Below are 21,442 nucleotides of genomic sequence, written 5' to 3'. Positions count from 1 at the left end.
TGAGAGGTGGCCCATCGTCCTTTTGGCATCAAGACTCTGTGCATTAATGTATGTACTTAGGTACGAGGTATGATAACAACGAATAAAGCCGTATATGGGACTTTTTCTCCCCATCAAATGTCCCCCTTAATGGTGTCGGCGTCAGCCGAGGTCGACTGGCCCAGTCTAGGAGTTAGCCGATCCATTTCCGATATTGATGCCCAGTTGGGCTTCCGTTGGATGCCCGTTTGGGACGGCTCCGCGGCTTGGTGATGCTGATGTCTTTAGACCACTATCAACAAATGTTGCTGGTTCACTTCTTTGCCGGTTGACCGTGAGCGAGAATACATCGAATCTTTGATACCCACCCACCACATCATGATACTGTTTCCCTTCGACGCACTGATTCAAGTCCAAATCGGCATAATGAATTTCATGGTGAGGAGTCTCATCGGATATCACACCATCTGTCTTATCGTGGGAGTGATTGTAATTGAAACTCTGTAGCAGTCTGCCAGTCGGATCGAAGAATTGAGTTGTTGCTCTTTGCGACATGTCTAACGTCTTCTTTATCCTCAGGCCATCTGCATCGCCTACCAACTCTGTCAGTCGGCTGACCATGTCTTGGTCGAGATGACCTGCACAAGAAATCCCGAAGGATTTTGCTTCGAAGCAATGGGCTGCTGCCCGTGTACGATTTGCTGCTGTGTTATCATAGTTCGAGGTAGCAAAAGCTCTGTCTACCTCTTCGGTTTGCGTCCCAGATAAGTTTCCAACTGTCTGATCGGGTCTACCCTGTCCCTGACCATCATGGCGATTTGTGCTCGGCTTGGACGTAGAACTTGGAGGCTCAGCAGCATTATCTTGGACAGACCCGTGGAGATCTCTTGTAGGCCAGACGGCAGGCCAAGTCGAGATATGTATTTGCTCTCCCTGGGCCATGAGAGCATAGCGCGCCAGGGGGTTTGTATTTTCACCACAGATCAGAGCCCCGATCTTGCCGAATTTAGTGTTGGCAACCCGTAGACCATAGCCGTCACCAGGGGACCAGCTTAGCTTCTCGAAAAATGTCGGCACTAATTTTCGATGATGAATGAGTAGCTCGCCTTGCTCACCTATGAGTATATTCGTATTAAAAAGAGTACCAGTACTGTAGCGCACTTTTTCGGAGAATCCGAGGCTGACAATGACCTTACTTTTGGCAGCTGCATGGCGGATGGCAGAGATCTCCTCGCCGTCTATGAGGAGGGACGATTGTGCAAACAGCTGGAAAAAGTCATGTGTTCTGGTCGGTGGTAACAAGGCTGACCATATGGGGAATCCGGGGATAGCTGACTCGGGGAACACGACCAGATTGGCACCTCTGTGAGCTGCTTCATGGATAAGGCCAATTGCCTTTTCACATGATTTCCTGGCCTCGAAAATCATTGGCGCGAAATGGCATGCAGCCGCTCTTACCTTGGGCAGAGCCATGTGAGTAGTGATGGATGACCAGCTTCTTGGACTCGGTGTTGCCAGAGAGTTCCTGGGGTGCCGGTGGAGGGGAATAGCCGAGCAAGCGTACCCAGGTAGCCATGTGTGAGAATAAATGGGTTCAGTGGCCTGATTCAGTCAGTCAAGCATGATTCAGCCTGGCCCTGCGCTTGATACGATTGAATTGTGAGAGCTCAAAGCTCCGGCTTCCATACCTAGGTAGGCAACCTACGACTTGGTTCCGGAGAGGTGGTTTGATTGCTGGGTACTGCTCGTAGGTACCTAGGCAGCTAGTCCTGGCCCGGGCTGGAATCGACTTGTCTGACGCACGCCCGGGGTTCATCGGAAATCCCAGCTTGCGGGCGTCTTTTGTGTCAGACCGCCATCCATCTGGATTGGTGTTCAAGCCGAATCGATTAGTTAATTAGCCTCGGCTTGAGCCCTTCCTGGCTTCGTTGACGAGATCGAGCTTCCGAACGGATAACTGATTCAGAAAAAAACATTCAACGTCAACACTCTATATCTATATTCTGACATTGATTCATTGATAAGATTCCTCTCAGAAGCCTACTTCCTCCACGCTTCTCCATACCCCAGAAATTCCCAGTCTCAATCCCTTTCATCACTCTTTCAACATGTCTGTCCCTTACCTCATCAACGGCCCAAATGGCCACATCCCCGCATCAGAGAAAATCCCCGTCATCGCACGACCTTTCGTGAGCGAGAGAGCTAAGAAGACTCTAGACCTGGTATGAATCATGTCTCTTCTAATATTGTTACCATCTCCGCAAATTGCATGTGTTGATAAGCTGTTTTTGTATATTACAGGTTGAGCGTTTCGTCGAGGAGGAATGTATCCCCGCAGATGCCGTCTTCGCGCAACAGACTGGCCAAGGTACTGTGGCCCGCTTCGATGCGCACCCTAAGGTGATCGAAGACTTGAAAGCCAAAGCGAAGAAGCTTGGGTTGTGGAACATGTTCCTACCCAAGAACCACTTCAAGGAAGGTGCCGGATTCAGTAATCTTGAATATGGCTTGATGGCCGAGTATTTGGGTAAGAGCGTCACAGCTAGTGAAGCCACCAATTGTGCTGCCCCCGATACTGGCAACATGGAGGTCGTTGCCAAGTACGGCACCGAGGAGCAGAAGAAGCAATGGCTTGGGGCTCTGTTGAACGGCGAGATTCGATCTGCTTTCTTGATGACGGAACCCCAAGTCGCTAGCAGTGACGCTACAAATATCGAGCTGGATATGAAGAAAGATGGTGACTATTGGATTCTAAATGGCCAGGTACGTCCTAGATGGTCATCTTTCCAACTTAGACATCTTGGACTAATTCTATTCAGAAATGGTGGTCAAGTGGAGCTGGCGACCGCCGGTGTAAGCTCTACATCGTCATGGGAAAGTCAGACCCAAGCAACCCCAATAAACATAAACAACAATCCGTCATCCTCGTCTCAGCAGATACCCCCGGCATCACCATTGAGCGTATGCTTTCTGTCATGGGCTTCGATGATGCCCCTCATGGCCACGGTCACATTACATTCAAGAATGTCCGTGTGCACAAGAGCAATATGGTCCTCGGAGAGGGTCGTGGCTTCGAAGTCGTTCAGGGACGTCTAGGACCTGGCCGTATTCATCATGCGATGAGATCCGTCGGCTCAGTAAGTAACCCCTTGAACACCCACCACCAAGTTTTTGGCTAATCTTGTGATCAACAGGCTGAGAGAGCCCTGGAATACTTCCTCGCCCGTCTGAACGATCCAGCCAAGAAACCCTTCGGCAAGCAATTGTTCGAACACGGCATCATGCTCGAACGTGTCGCTAGATCACGGATTGAAATCGATGCTTCACGTCTCGCAGTACTGAATGCTGCCATCAAGATCGATCAGTCGAACGCCAAGGACGCACTCAAGGAGATCTCGGAGGTCAAGGTTCAAGTTCCTCAAATGCTCTTGGACGTCCTTGACCGCGCCATCCAGGCCTACGGCGGCGCTGGTGTCTCTCAAGACACCCCTCTAGCTCAAATGTGGTCCTCAGGTCGAACCATGAGAATTGTGGACGGACCTGATGAAGTGCATATGCTTCAGTTGGGACGCAACGAGAACAAGAGAGGACCAAGCTTGTTGAAAAGGATTGAAGCACAAAAGGCGAAGACCCGAGAACTCCTCAAGTTCTACGGCCTGCAGGAAAAGGATGTGTTGGAGCTGAAGCGCGTTAGTCCTGGATCCAAATTGTAGATAGTTTCACTTGGTTTGTTGGTAGGTCCTCTCAGTGGTCTTTCAGGTCCAATGTCAAAATATGTTCCAAATTGCAAAGTGTGTCCATATTTACCATGCCTTCCTGGCATTCACGTTTTGTTTGCAACTCCACTTAGCATGCCAAAATGGGTTACATTCAGCCATTGCCATTACTCCGAGGAGGGAGAAATGGGAAATGCCCACCCGTGCTCTCCGTGTTTTGGCACATTCGGCTCTGACCGCCTCGTATGATCTCAAGGTTTTATGAAGGTTCGAATAAATTTCTTTTCTAATAGCCAGAAAGCGTCCATCCCGTAGTGTCTACAGTCTGAATTGAGAACAGTGCGTGAGCCAACTTGTCTTCCACCTACCATCCGTGCTATCCATGAATCTGGGGACGTTGGCTACTCTGCTGTTTTCCTGAACGAAACTAAAGTCCTTGATGGCGTCACCTGTGAAATGCCTTCAACTTCTCAACCAATCCCAACTACGCTCGTCAACCGAGATCTGAGAGAATTCTCCCTCGATCAACCTTATACTGGGGTAGATGCTTGTTCTTAGCTAATTTGACAGCTACAAGATTGTCCACCGCTGTTCTCGAGATCGCACAAACTCGCGGCGGTCTCGAAAGTCTAAATGTTGGAAGTGTTCGCTGCCCGGGCCACAACCAGGACTCGGAGCTCGTGCCAGGGCCCCTTAATTCTCATGGCAGCAAGGAAATCGCCCGTCTATAATTGGTCCACCAGAGGTACGTCAGCTAACATTATATTTGAGAACGACCGTTCCAGACCCAGCGATCGACAGTCGCCAAGGATAAAGCTGGCTGTCGATCCTGTAACGTCGAGCCCAAGCATTGTACGCACCTATTTCAGAATGGTGGTAAAGGACCCCGTACTTGGGATACATATTGAAGGGAACTACTTGCGGTTGGTCGATCACCATGTGCTACGCCATCATACTCTGCCGTGAATCGGGAGACCTCTCGGAACCGCAAGCCAAGACGTCATCGTATTTATCCCGGTAGAAGACCCGAAAAACGACCTAACCGGGTCTCGCCAGATATTGACCAAGGTGGGTAGGTAACGTCGAGCTATTGCGAACGAACTAGTACCCCCCAGTGGAGATCGAGGTACTCACCTAAGTCATTTGGATCATGAGCAATGAGACCTGGAGAACCTTTGGTCGAAGTATATTTATGGCGATAGTTGCTCGACACTGCTCGGAGGGACAGGCATGAGCACTAGAAACCAGTCTCGAACCAAAATCATGTACAATTGGATTTTAGTGTCTTCAAGTCCCAGAGCATAACGCAATGGCTTGAAGAAGAACACAGCGCAGCCAAGAAAGTACGTGATATCTGTCTCGTGTTAAGAACCGACGCATAAATTGAGCACCGGAGATCTGGGAGGGTGGGTAAATAGAAACTCTCGTCTCCCGTAGATGAAGGTCAGAGACGAAAGTTATTTGGACCCTAGGCAGTAGCAGTTTCGAGGAACCACTGGGCTGGAATGAGGCTCTGTTTCTTCCGGAGGGTTGTGCGATATGAGTGCGGATCTCGCGACTTTGGCAATTACGAGGAACAGACCATATGACAAAAGCCCTACTGAACGGTGGGGTTTCGGTAAACTCGAGTCTGTGGTCAGTGAGTTCGCAGAGCAAAGTATGTTTATACCGAACAAAAGCTAATCTGAGTCGTCGCGGTGCGTTGCTTGCTTTGCAATCAGTTTCGGGGAGGCCCCCATTGGCCTTTGCCCGATGTTGTAGCACTTCCTCAAAATTCGGTGATCCCAAAGGAGGTCGCTCGTGGGCCCAGATATACTTTCACAACTTAAGATCGTGAGAACGCGGAGCCGTTGTAAAAAAGAGCACGATGGTTTGAACACAGACTTAGGTATCTGGACTGGTTAATGCTTCAAGTTAGAGATGGATTCACTGCCTGCCAAGGGATCATCATGCTCGCATTGCAGCCTTGGTCAATCGCGGTGCACGGTACCCAGTCACATTAGTGGGCGCTACATTGCTGCTGAAAGAGAACTCAGAGTGGTGAGTCAGCCAATGCCGAAGTAGGTATGATTGCAAAGCCACCGCCACCAAGAAAGCTCCCCCGAGTTCGAAGTGGAAATGGAGAGCGCGAACTGGGAGACGAGCATTTCAGTTAAGCAAGGTGGAACCGCGCCCACGAAAAGGGCCGGCCAAAGGGGAACAGCGGCTCGCACCAGTCTGTCAAAACTCTGTCTGCAATCTTTCCCTGTTGAGCTGACGACTAATAATGAGGTACCTAAGTATTTTCAATTGTGGCACAATCGACAGGCATGGTTTTGAGCTGGCGTCCGAATTTGCAGACTTGTAGGGCGCCGCCAAAGTGGGTATGTTTCGCTCCCTTCACATGTCTGACCATCATCGGCTCGTCGGGACTTGACTGTTGGGCCCTTGATTTTTACCAGAGACAACGTTACGCTCCATCCTGCACTTGTCCTCAATAGACAGGTGATGGCACAGGATATCATTTCCCAATGGCATTGAACAAACTCTAAGGCTCTTACTTTTGCCCTGTTTCGAATAAAACCCACCTAGCACCTGCCCCATCGAACGTAATTCTCAAGGAGTATTGGTTAGATTTCTGGAAGCAGCTATCTTAAATGTGTGCTGGCTCTGCTGTACGTCGCCTGCATCGAAACAACGCAAGGCAACATTCCCCAAGAACTGCCCTCTTTAAGTTCGGGTTCATGACCCCTGGAATCCCTAAGTCAACCTAGCTCATCAGGCCCAACCCTTGAAAACCCATGGTCGGAGGGGCTCAAATATTTGAATTTATCTCGTCAAGTTGGGCCAGTTTGCCATATACCTTAGCATATGCTACTGCGTGTCATTTCGGATTCCAGGGAGTACTCAATCTGTCGAATTTTTATTTATCAAACTCTTGACCGATCTTTGACCATTGTCCATATACCGCCTATTGCTTCTATTGTGTTGCTATACGTCGATTCCTTAACATCGGTAACGGCTGACCTTTTTACCACTCGACTGGGGTATGGGGGAGTCAACAACCGGCAGCCATGTCATCCGACGGCAGTGTACGAACCTCCAGCGCGGCCAAGTCCAAACAAGAAAGAATTCGCGATAACCAGAGGCGTAGTCGCGCTCGCCGCCAGGAATACCTGGCTGAGCTTGAAAGGCGATTGAGCGAGTGCAACATTACTTCTCGAGAGGCTGAATTGCAGCGAACTGCTATCGTGGATCTCCAATCTGAAAATTCTCGCCTGAGAGCATTACTTGATTTCGCAGGCGTGAGTCCTGAAGTCGTTGACAGTTTCGGTCGCGAAGCCAACCAACAAAACCGAACGTATCCACCGACAGCCTCGCTTCGACATTTAAAACCCAAATACGCTTCTCCAGACTTTGCCATAGGTCAAAGCAGCCTCACGGGATCATACCAGGAGCAAAGTCCTAGTCCGACTGTCCAACCTCCTACACAACTGGGGTATCCAACAGTTCGTAATACATCCGAGACCTACGCGATACTCCCAGATCAAGCCTCATACAGCGCCCTCGGGTCATCAACACCAGTTCCCAGAACACACCATCAACCTAGCAGTGCCCTACATTCAACTACCTATGAATGGCTCGATAATTCTAATACTGGGGGGATTCCCACACCCAATGAAGGCACCTTCAACAATTCATATCAAGCACCCCCAAGGGAAAATCATTTCTACGAGCCTCTCCATACTCTAAGTCCTCTCTCCAAAGCTATGCTGGATCGATATAGCCCTAATCCTGCCGAAATGGAGGAAATCAGAAGACGAATCTCAATGGCGTATGGACATCCTAAGGCATTGTCCCATGAATTTCAAGTCCATGATCATGTTCTTCTGCAGATTCTCAACGACATGAATGCAAAAGCTCCGGAACAATGAAACCCCTTTGCTTTTAGCATGTCATTCTTCCTAAAGTGGATCACGCTGGCCACGCCTTCCTCCTTCCATACCACTTCACCAGATAAACCAGGCCCAGTAAGACGGGTACCTCAATCAAGGGCCCCACAGTTGCCGCAAGAGCTTGATCACTGTCAACTCCAAATGTGCTGATGGCTACAGCAATTGCCAGCTCGAAGTTGTTACTTGCAGCCGTGAAGCTTTGGGTACAGGCCAAGCGGTACCCAAACCCCAGCTTTCGACTGATACATAGGATGGACATGAAGAGGACCACAAAATAGACGACTAGAGGCGCAGCGACCCGCACAACTGAAACAACTTGATGGACAACACGACGACCCTGTGATGCGAACAGGACGACGATGGTGAAGAGAAGACCAATGAGTGAAAGCGGCCCTATCCACTTCAAAAATGTCCGCTCGTACCAACCATTGCCTGCAAGTTTTCTCAGAGAAAACCTGGTAACAATAGCAGCACCAAGGGGAATGCCCAAGAAAACGCCAACACTCTTCGCGACGGGTGTGTACCCGACCTGAACACTTTGTGTGGATCCGCCGATGACTTTGACGAAGAGGAGGGCAAGTGGTGCGAACAATATCATCTGCAGGAGTGAATTTATGGCGACCAGAATTGCGCAATATTCGTTGTCGCCCCCAGCCAATCCTGTCCAGATCAAGACCATTGCGATACATCTTGCAATACCGACCAAGATCAGACCTTCGCGCAACGCAGGCTGATCAGGAAGAAACGCCCACGACAACCCGAGCTGCACAAATCAGCCGACTGATACCTATTGAAAGTGATACTGATACTCACCATCAAAAGAGGCGCAATGATCCAGTTGACAACAATGCTGAAGGCCACTTGGATCCACAATGCTCTGGTGCGGAACGAATGGTGCAAAGTCTCATATCGCACCTTGCAGAGGATCGGATACATCATGAGCAGTAATCCAACCGCTGAGTTCGGAGTCAAACACGCGCCCAAAGATATGAAGAGTTAGAGAACATACCGATGGGAATGGAAACTCCAACAAACTCGCCCCTCTGCAATGATGGCCCTGCACTCGCAACGAAGTTCCCCAAAAGAATGCCGATGGTCATTGCGAGGAAGATCCAGAGCGCGAGATACTGGTCCAAAACGCCCAAGCTCTTGAAGGAGGAAGAGTGCACGTCGCTTGTCGGCTGAGCCTGCTGATTCTCAACATCTTTACGGACGTCGGGTGGATGGCCTTCGGGTGCTAGAACTGCAGCTTTGTTCTCGACGACCATGTCGGAGCTTTAGAGAAATAGAAATACGGTAAACTCAGCGTGCAATATGACTAATTAGAAGGCAGGTAGATGGACTGAGAAATGTTAAACAGTCCATATAGATATGGTAACAAAACATAGAACTGATCATGCCTCTCAATATCTGGCGTAAATTTATTTTCCATGTCCTCCTTCTCGTGGGAGGAATGCGAAAAGCTCATGGCACCAATCAAACGCCTGGGGTGACACACCCACGTGCTCACGTCTATAATTTCTGCCCAGGGCAGTGAAAAAAGTGGGGTGCCGCTCAGTGCGCCAGTAACGTCAACACTTCGTCCAATCTTCCACTCTGTGTACGGATAGGAACATTTCATTATATCTATGATCTGGGAAGAAATAAGCTGCTGCGAAATGTCAAATTTCTTGCAGTGACACTCGCAAGACTTGCACATAGGTGGATGACGCTATCCCATGGATGGACGATGTCATTGTGCTGGTGTGATCCTTGTACAAGACTGGAGACCTTGCGACCCAGCAGGCTTTATGGTCCGACCACACTGGGCAACTAGATCTTTCTGACCATTAAACCTAAGGATTCCCATTGACAGAGAGTCTCTAATTGATGGTCTGGAGTCTGATGAATTCGATCGAAAATTTACATCCACCAGGTCCTTGCGCTGTCGTGGAGACCCGATCCGATGGTCGGGATGGCAATGTGCCCAACTCCCGACGAATACCGAAGAAAAAAGAGCTAGTGAGTCCTACCATGCATGTCACGATGCAATCCGCAGTAAGTGGATAGTGGCTGAGCGACCAAATGTCAAATATCCTGGCTGATCACCGTGATGAAGTTGAGAAGATGCAGGGTGATTGAGCCTTGAATGCAATTTCTCCTTCATGCCAAGCCTTTTTTACTTCAAGTGCTTGGCAGTAGCACATGCCAAGGCAGGCACTGTTCTTGGCGCATAGAATGCTGCCTGCGACTTGAAGTGGGCAGCCTCGATTCACTCAGGCCGGGGGACGATCATCTCGCACATGATAGCCCTTTCTGAACCAGGGTGTCTTGTGCCTGGATGTGAGACCTTTGTTCTCTCATTTATTTGACCACCTGGAACCCATAGAAAACTGCTTCTACAGGTTAGCATCGCACCTTCGTCAGGTTTCTGGCCAGTCTCTTTCACGAGCAGTGGTAGATCCTAGGAGTACTTGAGCGACGACCTAATCGATGAGAGTTGCAAAAAAACTCAAATAGTCGCTCTGAACTCGACATAATGGGTCTAGTATTGCCTACGGATCGTAGAGGCATCCCTTTGACAGTTTCCTTGCACAGCCTTTGATACTTATTCCCTTTACGCTCAACCACTTATGAAGATGACTACAGTTCATCTGGTCCTCATAATTGAGCTTTGAAACACAAGCTACCGATTACACCCAGCAGTATACACGGTTGTGCCCCAGCCATCGTAGACTTGACGACGGATGTTGTCAGTGGTGATCAGCTGTAGCCATTTTCCTGTCCATACAATCACCGACAAATCAAGAATTCAACTGGACAGCCTTCATATCCTCAACCTCTGGTGAGTCGACACTTTGTGACCATCATAATATCCATCTCCACCAGTGTAGCAGCATATGGCTAGCAATTGACAGGGAAATCCGCATTACCTCCGTCAGCTTTTTGAGATATCCTCATCGACTTAATCATTGCGTACATCCAGCCTGGAGAAAATATTCTAGAAGACTCCTACTGATGGCCCAATTCTCCCTGCTACTAAGCGCAATATGATAGGTGGTCTCAAAACCTGGCAGTATGCTGCTATTGGTACACTGGTAGCAACATGTGTTGCTCATGGGCGTGGTTGTAGAACAAGGCTCTAAAAAGATAGGGGCATGGACTTGGCATTAGGGGTCGAGAAACAACCATCACCTACAATTACTGGTGTGGTATGCTACGAATGAATTTTGACGCAAATGGGGTCATCGTATTGTGCTTTTTTTATAATTGACTGTTCAGCTGCTAGTTCTTACCGCGGACGCATTACAGTTGACGTGCTTGAAAGAAGACATGTAATCTCTGTCTAGCAATACCAACGTCTAACGCCTCCAAGAACACCCTGGGCTTGGTGACAACAACTCTTTATCAGTCCACGCGACGCTCCTCGGCCGACGGCTTTGTTCTCTCTCATCCCGTACAACGCCCCAGCGAAGCATCTATTCAATGCTCCAGGGCTCATCCGTATTACGAATGTACGGTGTCAGCTTTGCTATATCTTTTGATATTTCAGCCTTCACCCGACCATTGCCTAGAAATGCCCACGGATTTCTCGTGTTGTATCGGAACTGATAATGCTCCCACCGAACGAATTCGAGGCTTTTTAGGAAATGCAGATTCTTTGGGAGCGGTCAATCACAAAGGCCTGCTCACTTTGACGTGGAAAGAACTTACCGAACCTGCCCAGACTATCAATTTGCGTTCTGGAGTGTTGCTTTTGTACCAGCTATCGCTCGTCAGTCAGTAGTAGTATTCTCCATCTCAAATTGTTGGTGCTCACCTCTTGCAGTCCGCGTTCCACACTGAACACTTGTGCCACTCATCTATGTGTTCATAGAGGCTATCCACAGTCTCTGGTCTGACCTCTAGTGCTCGAATATTCTCATTCTGAATCCGACCGAAGCACTGAACAATGTAATTGACGCATGCCTCATGTGAGTTCAAGGCTGTGCCAGTTGCCCAACTACCTCGGAATCCGTTGATAGTGAAATAGTTCGGAAATTTGGGAACTGTCATTGACAAGTAAACACTGGGAATTCCTGTTCGGTCAAATTCTTCGCACATGTCAACGTCGCCAACTCCAAGGACTTTGAATGGTGGCTTGAAGGACACGTCAAACCCGGTTGCAGCGACAATTATGTCCACCTCGTGCATTTTACCTGTTGCATCTTCTAGTCCCTGGGCTGTGACTTGCTTGATCTCCTCATAGACCCGTGTGACATTGTTCTTCGTCAGAGCTTCCAAGTATCCTTCACCAGGAGTCATTCGACGACACCCAGGGGGCCACGTCGGGATCAGGTGTTGCTTGAGATCCTCATTGCCCGGCCCAATGCGACGAAGCATTTCTTCTCTCATCCCCTTCTGAGCCTGTTTCGATACCTTTGAGCCGGCGATAAAGACATCAAACATTGTGTTGAACCTACATTCCAGTTCTTTGCGATAGGCGAGAAACTCCTTTGGATTTTGGTTGAATCGATGAATCTCCTCACCAGTATACCCATGTTGCGGCCGGTCGTCTGTGTCGATGGTGGTTGCCTCTACGCTCGTGTCCTTGAGCATGTCTTCTGCTATAGGAGGTGATATCCATGTCACAGAGCGCATAAAAGTGACCAGTTGCTTCGCCTTGGGTTGAATTTGAGGTATGATTTGGATTGCAGATGATCCCGTTCCAATCACTGCGACCTTCTTGTCTTCATAGGAAATTTTTGGGTCCCAGTTCGCACTGTGCACAAGCGTACCTCTGAAGTCATGAAGACCCGGAATATCTGGCCACTTCCAGTTGTTCAACGTGCCCGTGGCGTTGATAAGTATATTCGCCCAATCCTTAACCTTGCCATCATTGGTTTCGATTTCAACTTCGTACATCCCCTTTTCCTCAATCCATTGTGCTGAACTTATCTTGTGATTGAGTTTAATGTACTGATTAAGTTTGTACTTCTCGGCAAAGTTCACAAAATACTGATGAATCTCCGCTGACCCAGCATAGAATTGAGACCAATTTGGATTCGGTTCGAACGGATACGTATAGACATGTGCTGGCCTAAGTATCATTAGCCCCGACTCCCCGAAAACATTATACGCCCATCAACTTACACATCACAAGCACACCCAGGGTACCGATTCTCATACCTAGGAATGCCGTCAGTTGGCTACTTTCAACGAACGAATAAGTCTGCGCACCAAGTGCCTCCAATTTCTGGGTTTCTGAAATGGTCAGCACACAGATCTAAGGCAATATCAAATAATCACCCACTTATCGTAAAGAACAAGGTCAAAGTTTTGACAATTCCGTTGAAACTTATACGCCACCATCAGACCAGCCGCTCCCGCTCCAATGCAGATAACCCTCATGTGTCGTGGTTGTGAGTGCCATTGCTCCTCGACCACATATCCTGCGTCGCCCATGTTTCGCGTCACTCAGTGGTTCACAGTGGTTATGCAGCTCGGCCTTGGTGATTCGTAGCACAGGAGATATAGAGCGTTGAAGGTTTGAAATTACCACCGGTCCTTGGTACAACGAAACTCTTTTCATATACTTTATATTCTTTCGTCCAATCCATATTCAGGCTGGCGGACATCATGGTCGGACATAGCTTAATCACCGCGAAGGAGTATTTCGCCGCCCGAGGGATATAGATTTCCGAGGTATAAAAAAGCGCTGTTCCCGTCAGGTGAGGCGATTGGACTAAGGCGAGTAGGTGTAGTTTATAGTTTATCAATATAGTGGCCTCAATGATGAAGTCTAAAATCTCTCCGTGAGTCAGTCACAATCCGGAAAGTCAGGTATGTTTTGGGCTTAGTTTGATAGACGATGGTTCCACCAATATCTCATTCCATGGCCATCCGTTATGTGGATACTATTTCAGGTACGTGATAAAGGCTGATGCTAGGGCTTATCAGCGAGATCAAGGTTTCGAGAAGTGAGCCTAGGCCCTAGCCATTGGTCTACTGTGGGGTGTCTGGTCGTCCGTTCTGCACTCAGAGTAAACTGGTTGTGTTCCAGACATCTCCCGTGTTTGAGCATGCTCGCAATCACGTTGTATCGAGCTGAGGTGCCGATTGAATGCCTAGATATGTATCAGCTACCGCGAATGCTGCCTTCACGCCATTCACGTGGAGTCTCCATTCTCTTCACGACTCGCATAACTATTTGTACACTCTAAAGCATTTGTGTGCGCTATTTCTGTATAGTCTGTGATATAGCACCTGAGAAAATAAAGACCACCTATGTTCTTCTACTTACCGGGTTAGGTGTAATCATGAAGCTGGGGAAAGAGATGATTGATGAACGGATTTGCACGCTGATAAGCACACTTCACTTTGAGGTCACACGTCTTGAAGTGATTCGGCATCTTAAATATTGGGCTATTTCATTTGCCTCTCCTCTCCTAGATGGTCGCAGTCTGCATTGCCTGTAATCAGCGGCTCTCCCCAATCTTCCCGGACCGAGGTTCTTGCCCGTTTGCAGCATACTGCTATCATACATGGGGTATTTCTTGTCTAGTAGACGTAGCGGAAACTATGGTTCTCGCCATCCGTTTCGTCAGTAAGCACTGGCAATATGCCTTGCTCGTCTTCCCCTGAGGCCGCTGATGGTGCACCATACAATTTGTCTCGTTGACGGTTCTCCCGCAGAATGAGTAGTAAGAGTATGATGGCAAATACTAAAGCCGCAACAAAGCAGCCAATGACGCCATTATAACCACTCTGTCTCGAACATTAGTCGTAGAATGCAATGAATCGTTTGCTGATAGACGTACGGTGTATTTCGGCGCATCTTTCAGCTGGAACGTGAATGGTCCCACAATATTACCGACACAATAGGATACGGTGAATAGAGCAGAAGAAACACTCTTCTTGGTGAATCCTGCGGTATTGGATGCAATCAATGACAGCGAGATAGTGAGCCCTGGAACGAAGGCGAAATAGCAAAGAAACCCGAACAATCGAATTCCCTTGCCACTGCACAATCGCACGATGATACTGCCCATCAAACTTTGGGACTGTCAGCAGTCATCAATTCGGAGGTTCCACAGAAATACTCACCTAATCGAACAAACTCCAATGAGCGTGAGGCATCGGATGTTCGGAATCTTGGTACAGAGGTACGAGGAGCTGAGGATGAAGAATGCGTGGACGCCTCCGATGGCAATGTTGAATAAATATGCCTCGAGTCTCGTGAAGCCGAAGCTAACTAGTATTATCGGATTGAACTATGATTTTATTCGTTAGGCAGCGGGCCTTGAGTCTGATTCAAGGGCAACTGATTGACTCACCGCATTGAGAGCACCATTGGTGATACTAAGGGCACAAGCGATCATCGCAGGGAGCCAGACTTTGACGTCAAGAAGTGCTTCCCTAGCTTGATACCATTTGAAGTGAGTATCCTTGAAACCCTGATGATTCGTGCGAATACGATTAATCGCCTGAGATTTCTGTGTCTTCGACAGAAAGCGGGCATTGCGTGGTGTATCTGGCAGAGCCCAGAGGAGAAAAGACGCCAAAACAATTGTCACAATCGCGAAGATTATGAACAACCACTGGTTTAAGAGGAATTTTCAGTCCTTGGTCAATCAAGAAAAATTGATAGGGTAGACTAACCTTCCAAGGGCCAATTCCGCCTTCGATGTGAGCTATTGCGTACGCGAGGAGTCCTCCACACATGACACCAACGGAGGTCCCTACGAACCAAGCTCCGTGTCGGAGAGGATGCTCCGCACGCTTATACCACATGCCAGTAATGAGACTAGACCCAGGAATGATAGCGGACTCTGCAGCTCCAAGAAGAAAACGAACCGCCATCAAACCTTCGAAGTTCTTACACGCTGCAGTGAGGCCAATGAGCAACGCCCAGGCGTACCTATGTACATGAGTATCATGTTCCATTGAAGACCTTAGAGCGGACAGATTTGAAACTTACAAAGTACCGACGATGAACTTTCCAACTGGTAGTCGGACCATGAGGTATGATGCCGCCCAGGTGAATGTGAATGCTCCAAAATAAAAGATGCTATTGGCCCAGGAGTATTCTGAGCTGGTAAGTTTCTGAAGTCATCGGTTAATGAAATATTCGCAGTATAGAGTATTGGGAACTTACAAGATCACTGATCAAGCCCATGATAGATGCCGAGCCCAGAGTGGACCTATCGAGATAGTTGAGGAAGGAGAGACTGGCCAGCATAGGCAACATGCTTGAGAAATTCAGCGTCTGGATAAGATCTTGCAACAGAGGTCGTGACTTACCACATATCGATACGCCTGAGCAATCGCTTCTCCTCAACTGCAGTCATAGCTTCGAGGCTGTCGCCATCCGCAACGGAATCAACGGGCACAAGATCTTCTTTCGTCTTGAAGCTTTGCTCCTTGAGCGATTCCACTGTGCGTTCTGTCATTGTAATCTAGTAGCAAATCCACTCAAATCCGTTTAACAAAATGTTGAGGAGCATTGTCGCGAAATATGGGCAATTGCCAATGTATATATAGGGATATTGATATCCCAATCTCATCACCAATGGTTTGGCCGCTAGTGACTGATCCGAGGTCCGTCGCTTAAGCTTTACATTTGATCAGTGGCTGGCCATCATACTGTGAGCAACTGCACATTAGTTTCCCCAGAACATGGAATCGCAAGGAGAAGGGATAATCTGGGCCTTGAAGCTAAGAATATGGAGACATGTTCGTGGCAAGAAAGATTCGACAGCACGAGCTAGATTACTACATCTAACTCAGCACCAAAGGGAGTAGAAGAGTGTCAATCGGCTTGGCGCCAAAGTCAACCATCCCCGAACAGGATCTGAATGTCCCAGAAGGGAGATGGACATTGCGGAGGTGGAGCCGGAAGCCGTCCAGTAGATTGCCCAGAGGCTCGCGCCTTCGTATCTCGATCACTTTACCTGAAATTCTGGTCAATGATAGAGGCGTTTTTCTATCTAGGAAGGCATGAGGGAAATGATAAGACCAGTCTACATCGGACGCAGATTTTTGTCCGATGAGACTGTGAGGCGGAACAGAGCCGTCATTAGAGAGTAAAACCAACGACGAGTTCAACGGAGGTATCTACAAAGCCCAGGGTCTATTCATAGCATACGGTTTGGCTGATCCATTCCCTCTGTTCGAGAGACGGCAATCTTACTTTCTCAGGCATACATTATCACTCCCCCAAAAGTAATATCAAAAGATGGCTGATTTGCGAACTCGTCGGGTTGTAACGGGTGAGACTGGCGGTCGTCAAGAGAAACCCGGATTAAACTGATACATGAGGCAGGCCACGACGCAGAAGGAAAGGCAGTCTTCCTACAAGATGATTCTCTGGTCTCTCTGAATCCCATGACAGGGAAACCGCCCGAGGGTAGCAATGCGGGCATCACAAACATTTACAGAACCCAAGGTGTCCCGCCTGACATCAATGCACCCTTTGTCGACTACTACGGAAAACTCATTCCTCTCGTCGACGAGTCTGGTATTTACTGTCGGATCTGCCACTTTCTTCCGGTGTCCAACCCAGACGAAGATACCCTGAACATAGAACATCGCACACAGAGCATAGACTTCGGAGTTGTCCTTGAAGGCGAGATTCAATTGACCCTTGATGATGGTGCGAAGAGAATGTTGCGGAAAGGCGACGTGGTGGTTCAGCAAGGCACGATGCACGTGAGACGTCCTCTCCATATCCTTCTACCTGGGTTGAAATGCTAAAGATCTTGCAGGACTGGAGCAATGTGTCGGATCGGGTTTGCAGTGTATTCTTTGTGCTCATCCCTTCGAACAAAGTCAAGGTGGAGAAGTCGGGCGAGCATCTTGAGGCTACCAAATGGCCTGGGACTGACTAGTTTACCAGTAGGCTATCCGGAGAGCCATAGATAGTTGCACTTAGTTGGGGACAGGCGTCCATGAGTTCATGCTCACCTGTGAAAGTTGAAATTTCTGACCTCCTGGCTCTCCCTTACGTCTACAGCCGCGGAATTGTGATATTTCTACTTAGAACTGACTACAGGGCATTAAAGGTGTATTAGTGCCGAAGATGGCCCATAGAAGAGTCGATAATTATTCTAGGACTTTTGAATTCTTGCATGCTGCTCTTGGTGGATCTATGTCAAGCTGGAGTTAGGATCGCACGTAGGACAACTTGTAACGCTTAGGTGTCATCTGGGTGACTGCCTAGGGACTGAATTCACATTGGTTCACCATTTCTGGAATACATTCAAAGTGCGTTGCGTGGATAACCATTACTATCTTCGAGTTAGGTCTTGATTTTGAGCTATAGTGTGCTGAAGCCATTGACGTCGTCTTTGACGATACCGTTCGTAGTGAACATATCCTTATTGCCCAGCTGTTTGCTCAACCAGCTTAAAATCACCTGATTGAGGAATGCAACGGCACCAACATGGCAATGAGCTTCTGCACCTTCTTGCACTGTAAATCTCCTGAGGAAGGCCTTATCACCCAACGCCTGTGCCGCCTGCCCTGGCTGGTCAACCTTGTCAAAGATGTCATTTTCCGCCCCAGCTATGAAAACTGGACAAGTGAACTTGTCCTCGATTCCCTTCAGAGTCATCTTCTTCGCCTGATCCATGAAACCGTAAAAGCTGGACATGAAGGCCCAAGAAGCCTGATTCAACAAGAACTTGAGATTGACGGATTTCTCCATGAGGTTCCGGATTCCATCATTGAACTTTTCTTCGTCACCCTGCTCATGAAACTGCATCACATCTGGCCCAATCAGTGAACCAATGCCGCTGTGCAAGTCGTAAATGCCGTCAATGAGGAGAACAGCAGCTAGACGGTGTTCGAAAGCGGCTGCACGCGCAGCGAGCCAACCACCAAGAGAGTTTCCGAGAAGAGCAATCTTGGTCTTGTCCACGAAAGCCAGGTTCTCCAAATGATCCATAATCGGAGTGACAACATCTTCCCAATTATAAATGAAACCAATCTGCTGACTTCGGCGGACAGAAGGTTGACCAGGACCTTCGTAGAGGATGACATTATAGCCTCTTTCCAACGCCTGGAGACCGTTCATGTGTAGCATTTCCTCCATGGAACCATCCAAACCATTCCCGATGATCAATGTGGGCCTAGGTTGATCGTCCAACGCACACCGAAAGAGGATGACAGGGACTTGAAATCCTTTCGCTTGAAGCGTGCTGCGTTCTGGTGGAATGTCCATCATGCTGCAACCTTTGTCGAACAGAGCAACCCATTTTTCGTAGACAGCAAGTGCTCTTGGATCCTCCTGCTCCGCCTGAAAGAAGAAGCCGCAGGCAAAGTGATAACGTGAGGCTCTCCAGTAGGCATCTCTCAAGGAAACTTTATCATATTCGTTCTCATCGATAGTGGTTTCGACCCATTCGGCAAGTTTGCGAAACTCAATATACCAGCTCTCGAAATCGCCAGGTATGAGCTTCTCACAAACATTAAGAACCTCGCTCACATCCGCTCCAAAGCCTCTCACTGAAGCTAAGATACGGAGGAGCTCGAAGTGAAAGTTTTTGTCCTCATTGAGCTGATGCATTTTATCGGACTTCACGAGGACTGATAGCACAGCATAAGGAAAACCAATTCCTGGTGGAAGGGAGGCGTCATATGGTGCATTTTGAACCTATCTCACACCTAGTCGGAGATAAGAGCAGAAGTAGAGTCTGATCTATTCCGCCTTGTTGGTAGAGTTGTGAGGTATGGGGTTTGAGGCGGCTTGCCCTGATGGGCATGCTTCCAATCTGGGATCTGAGTTTCCATTCTTGGTTGAGAGTCGCGAAGGCGGGAAAAATTTGGTGATAGATTTAAGTCCGATAAATTGGATTCTAGGCGGTGTTCGCTGCCTAAATACTGCTCGGTCTGAGCTAACTAACTACCTAGGTAGATTTACCTAACTTAGAGGAGACGGCAAGGGTTGACCTCCGAAACGCTACCTATCCTGACTGCCCTCTCCGCGGAATCTCCAGATCTAGCTCGGTAACTGTTTCTCCCCTCAACATTTTGACATTGTCTGTGATTTCTTGAGGGAGAGTAGAATTGGATGCTATTCTAATCGAGTGACTAGCTTTTTCCATTGTACCACTTTTTCTGGCCGACGAGCAGGGTGCCTACCAACCACTGCGTGCGATGGTCTCATCATTCACATTCATCACGACTGACCCCCGGCGAAAGGCGGCGCGGGAGGCCGTAAAGGTGCATGTTCTTCGTCTTCGTCGAAAGCCCCGCCAAAGGCAAGGCGGAAATAATAAACGTGGTCTTGGTGAGACCAGTCGTGGAGGTCAAATCCATCTGTGGGATTCAGGTGCTACACAAGCTATCGATCTCTCCCCTTTGGCGAGCGGGCTCCTCGGCTCCGGTTCATCTAGCCATTCAGAAAACCTGGAAACGACATTAGCAGAGACAAGAAATTGCTCTGCTGTCAACTTATCGAGCCCTACGTATCCCTTTGAGTCACAAGGTTTGTGCTCGTTTCCCTTCACTCGCATGCCAGAGCAATCGTCAGAGAGTGTGATCGTCCATTGCTGTAGGTATCGAAATGTTCCCATCTTGGTAACAACTCGCAGTGACTGATGAGCCTAGATCTCGAAGAGGACCCTGGATGTGGAATCACTCAAAGTTGGCTGCAATGTTTCCGGACAAGTGAAGCTTCTTTCAATGCCTTTCTAGCAGCATCGTCATTCCGGTTCTCGCACGAACGAGGTGTCAAGCCTCTGGCGGACGCTGCAGAGAAAGAGATTCAGGCATTACAAGCAATAGCTCAGCAGATCGATCTCTCGCCAGCTACGCCAACGGCTGGCACAATGCTTGCTGTAGCCCTCCTGGCGAATCTCCAGGAGTACCGAGGGGAAACGACAGTTGCCGTACGGCACTGGAAAGGATTAAAGTCGATGGTCGAGGTAGGTGGCGGATTGCATCGCCTTCGTACCTGGGAAGAGCTACATAACTTTCTATTTTGGCTTGATGTCTTGATTTGCAACCCTCTAGCTACCCCACTCGGACAGATCTCAACGGGAGATCTGTGTCTGGATGATCGCCCAAACACAGCGGAGCTTTTTACATTCCTGACTCGGGTTGGCCAGCATGCCAACTTTTCGCACCTGAACCAAGAAGCAAGCAGGGATGAGCCCTCTTCATCCATACTGCAGATACTGCTGCGATCAAGTGCCGATCGAAGTACATATGCCGTGAGAAAGTCATCGAGAGCTAAGCTTGCTTGCTTGATGTACTTCTCACTGCTGGAATTGCATTTCCGTCAGCCGCGAGCAAAGATTCCAATATACCAAGCCCTCGAACAGGAGGTGTACATGCGAGGTCAAAAACGCACCCTGTACTCGTTGGAATTGTTCTATGTCATTTTGTCTATGAGCAATCAAGACTCCCTGTGCCATCTGATATACGAGATGTCCCGGCTAATGAATGCGGCGAAGGAGTTGGAGCGCCACGACTACAATGTATGTGCTCGCCTACTGTCCGCATTCCTTGGGCATAGAAGTCCGTTTGAAGATGCTGGGGAAATCTTGAGTGACTGGCATGATCTTTCGCTAAGGATGTTGGCGAATGCTGATTGTCTGATGTCTCTCAGAGACGTGCCTTTGATAGAATGAATTAATGAATGATCTGATCAGGCCCTGATGCTTAAATAGGCGTGCTCTGTGACCCAACAACCACGGAGGCAGTCGAATCCTCAGCCTTGGCGCAGGCTAACTGCGTCCATAATAGTACTAGTGCTTTCTCCGGATAAAAGCTATCACCGAGGCAAGGCAAGTTCCAAGGGGCAGGAACCAATGCCGTCATTGTGCGGAGGAAGCGGCCCCCCAGACT

At 48.7% G+C, this 21,442-nt stretch overlaps 8 protein-coding genes across 8 annotated transcripts; 3 read left to right on the top strand and 5 right to left on the bottom strand.

Moving 5' to 3' along the window:
* Positions 1 to 165: 165 nt before the first annotated feature.
* LTR84_004899 (uncharacterized protein) lies at positions 166 to 1,452 on the bottom strand (the record flags this gene model as incomplete). The annotated part of the gene is made up of 1 exon (XM_064848472.1): positions 166 to 1,452. The coding sequence occupies one exon, from the start codon at positions 1,450 to 1,452 to the stop codon at positions 166 to 168; it is 1,287 nt and encodes a 428-aa protein (XP_064711096.1).
* A 635-nt stretch (positions 1,453 to 2,087) lies between these two features.
* Positions 2,088 to 3,692, top strand: LTR84_004898 (uncharacterized protein; the record flags this gene model as incomplete). Its single annotated transcript, XM_064848471.1, has 4 exons — positions 2,088 to 2,201; positions 2,281 to 2,742; positions 2,799 to 3,116; positions 3,174 to 3,692. 4 exons carry the CDS (start codon positions 2,088 to 2,090, stop codon positions 3,690 to 3,692), a joined length of 1,413 nt encoding a protein of 470 aa, XP_064711095.1.
* A 3,056-nt stretch (positions 3,693 to 6,748) lies between these two features.
* Positions 6,749 to 7,609, top strand: LTR84_004897 (uncharacterized protein; the record flags this gene model as incomplete). The annotated part of the gene is made up of 1 exon (XM_064848470.1): positions 6,749 to 7,609. One exon carries the CDS (start codon positions 6,749 to 6,751, stop codon positions 7,607 to 7,609), a length of 861 nt encoding a protein of 286 aa, XP_064711094.1.
* Positions 7,610 to 7,649: 40 nt separating this feature from the next.
* LTR84_004896 (uncharacterized protein) lies at positions 7,650 to 8,898 on the bottom strand (the record flags this gene model as incomplete). Its single annotated transcript, XM_064848469.1, has 3 exons — positions 7,650 to 8,393; positions 8,444 to 8,586; positions 8,640 to 8,898. The coding sequence occupies 3 exons, from the start codon at positions 8,896 to 8,898 to the stop codon at positions 7,650 to 7,652; spliced, it is 1,146 nt and encodes a 381-aa protein (XP_064711093.1).
* A 2,190-nt stretch (positions 8,899 to 11,088) lies between these two features.
* Positions 11,089 to 13,054, bottom strand: LTR84_004895 (uncharacterized protein; the record flags this gene model as incomplete). The annotated part of the gene is made up of 6 exons (XM_064848468.1): positions 11,089 to 11,268; positions 11,324 to 11,375; positions 11,430 to 12,689; positions 12,743 to 12,778; positions 12,830 to 12,853; positions 12,903 to 13,054. The coding sequence occupies 6 exons, from the start codon at positions 13,052 to 13,054 to the stop codon at positions 11,089 to 11,091; spliced, it is 1,704 nt and encodes a 567-aa protein (XP_064711092.1).
* A 1,095-nt stretch (positions 13,055 to 14,149) lies between these two features.
* Positions 14,150 to 16,041, bottom strand: LTR84_004894 (uncharacterized protein; the record flags this gene model as incomplete). The annotated part of the gene is made up of 8 exons (XM_064848467.1): positions 14,150 to 14,356; positions 14,410 to 14,644; positions 14,696 to 14,862; positions 14,926 to 15,189; positions 15,251 to 15,509; positions 15,570 to 15,694; positions 15,747 to 15,840; positions 15,893 to 16,041. The coding sequence occupies 8 exons, from the start codon at positions 16,039 to 16,041 to the stop codon at positions 14,150 to 14,152; spliced, it is 1,500 nt and encodes a 499-aa protein (XP_064711091.1).
* A 785-nt stretch (positions 16,042 to 16,826) lies between these two features.
* On the top strand, positions 16,827 to 17,478 carry LTR84_004893 (uncharacterized protein; the record flags this gene model as incomplete). Its single annotated transcript, XM_064848466.1, has 3 exons — positions 16,827 to 16,860; positions 16,914 to 17,299; positions 17,356 to 17,478. 3 exons carry the CDS (start codon positions 16,827 to 16,829, stop codon positions 17,476 to 17,478), a joined length of 543 nt encoding a protein of 180 aa, XP_064711090.1.
* Positions 17,479 to 17,906: 428 nt separating this feature from the next.
* Positions 17,907 to 19,157, bottom strand: LTR84_004892 (uncharacterized protein; the record flags this gene model as incomplete). Its single annotated transcript, XM_064848465.1, has 1 exon — positions 17,907 to 19,157. The coding sequence occupies one exon, from the start codon at positions 19,155 to 19,157 to the stop codon at positions 17,907 to 17,909; it is 1,251 nt and encodes a 416-aa protein (XP_064711089.1).
* Between the last annotated feature and the right edge of the window lie 2,285 nt (positions 19,158 to 21,442).

The sequence above is a fragment of the Exophiala bonariae genome (assembly GCF_035927105.1).
Source record: "Exophiala bonariae strain CCFEE 5792 chromosome Unknown scaffold_2, whole genome shotgun sequence".
In the NCBI taxonomy this organism is placed as follows: domain Eukaryota; kingdom Fungi; phylum Ascomycota; class Eurotiomycetes; order Chaetothyriales; family Herpotrichiellaceae; genus Exophiala; species Exophiala bonariae.
The sequence above is the reverse complement of the archived record's forward strand: the minus strand, read 5'-3'. Positions and strand labels throughout refer to the sequence as shown.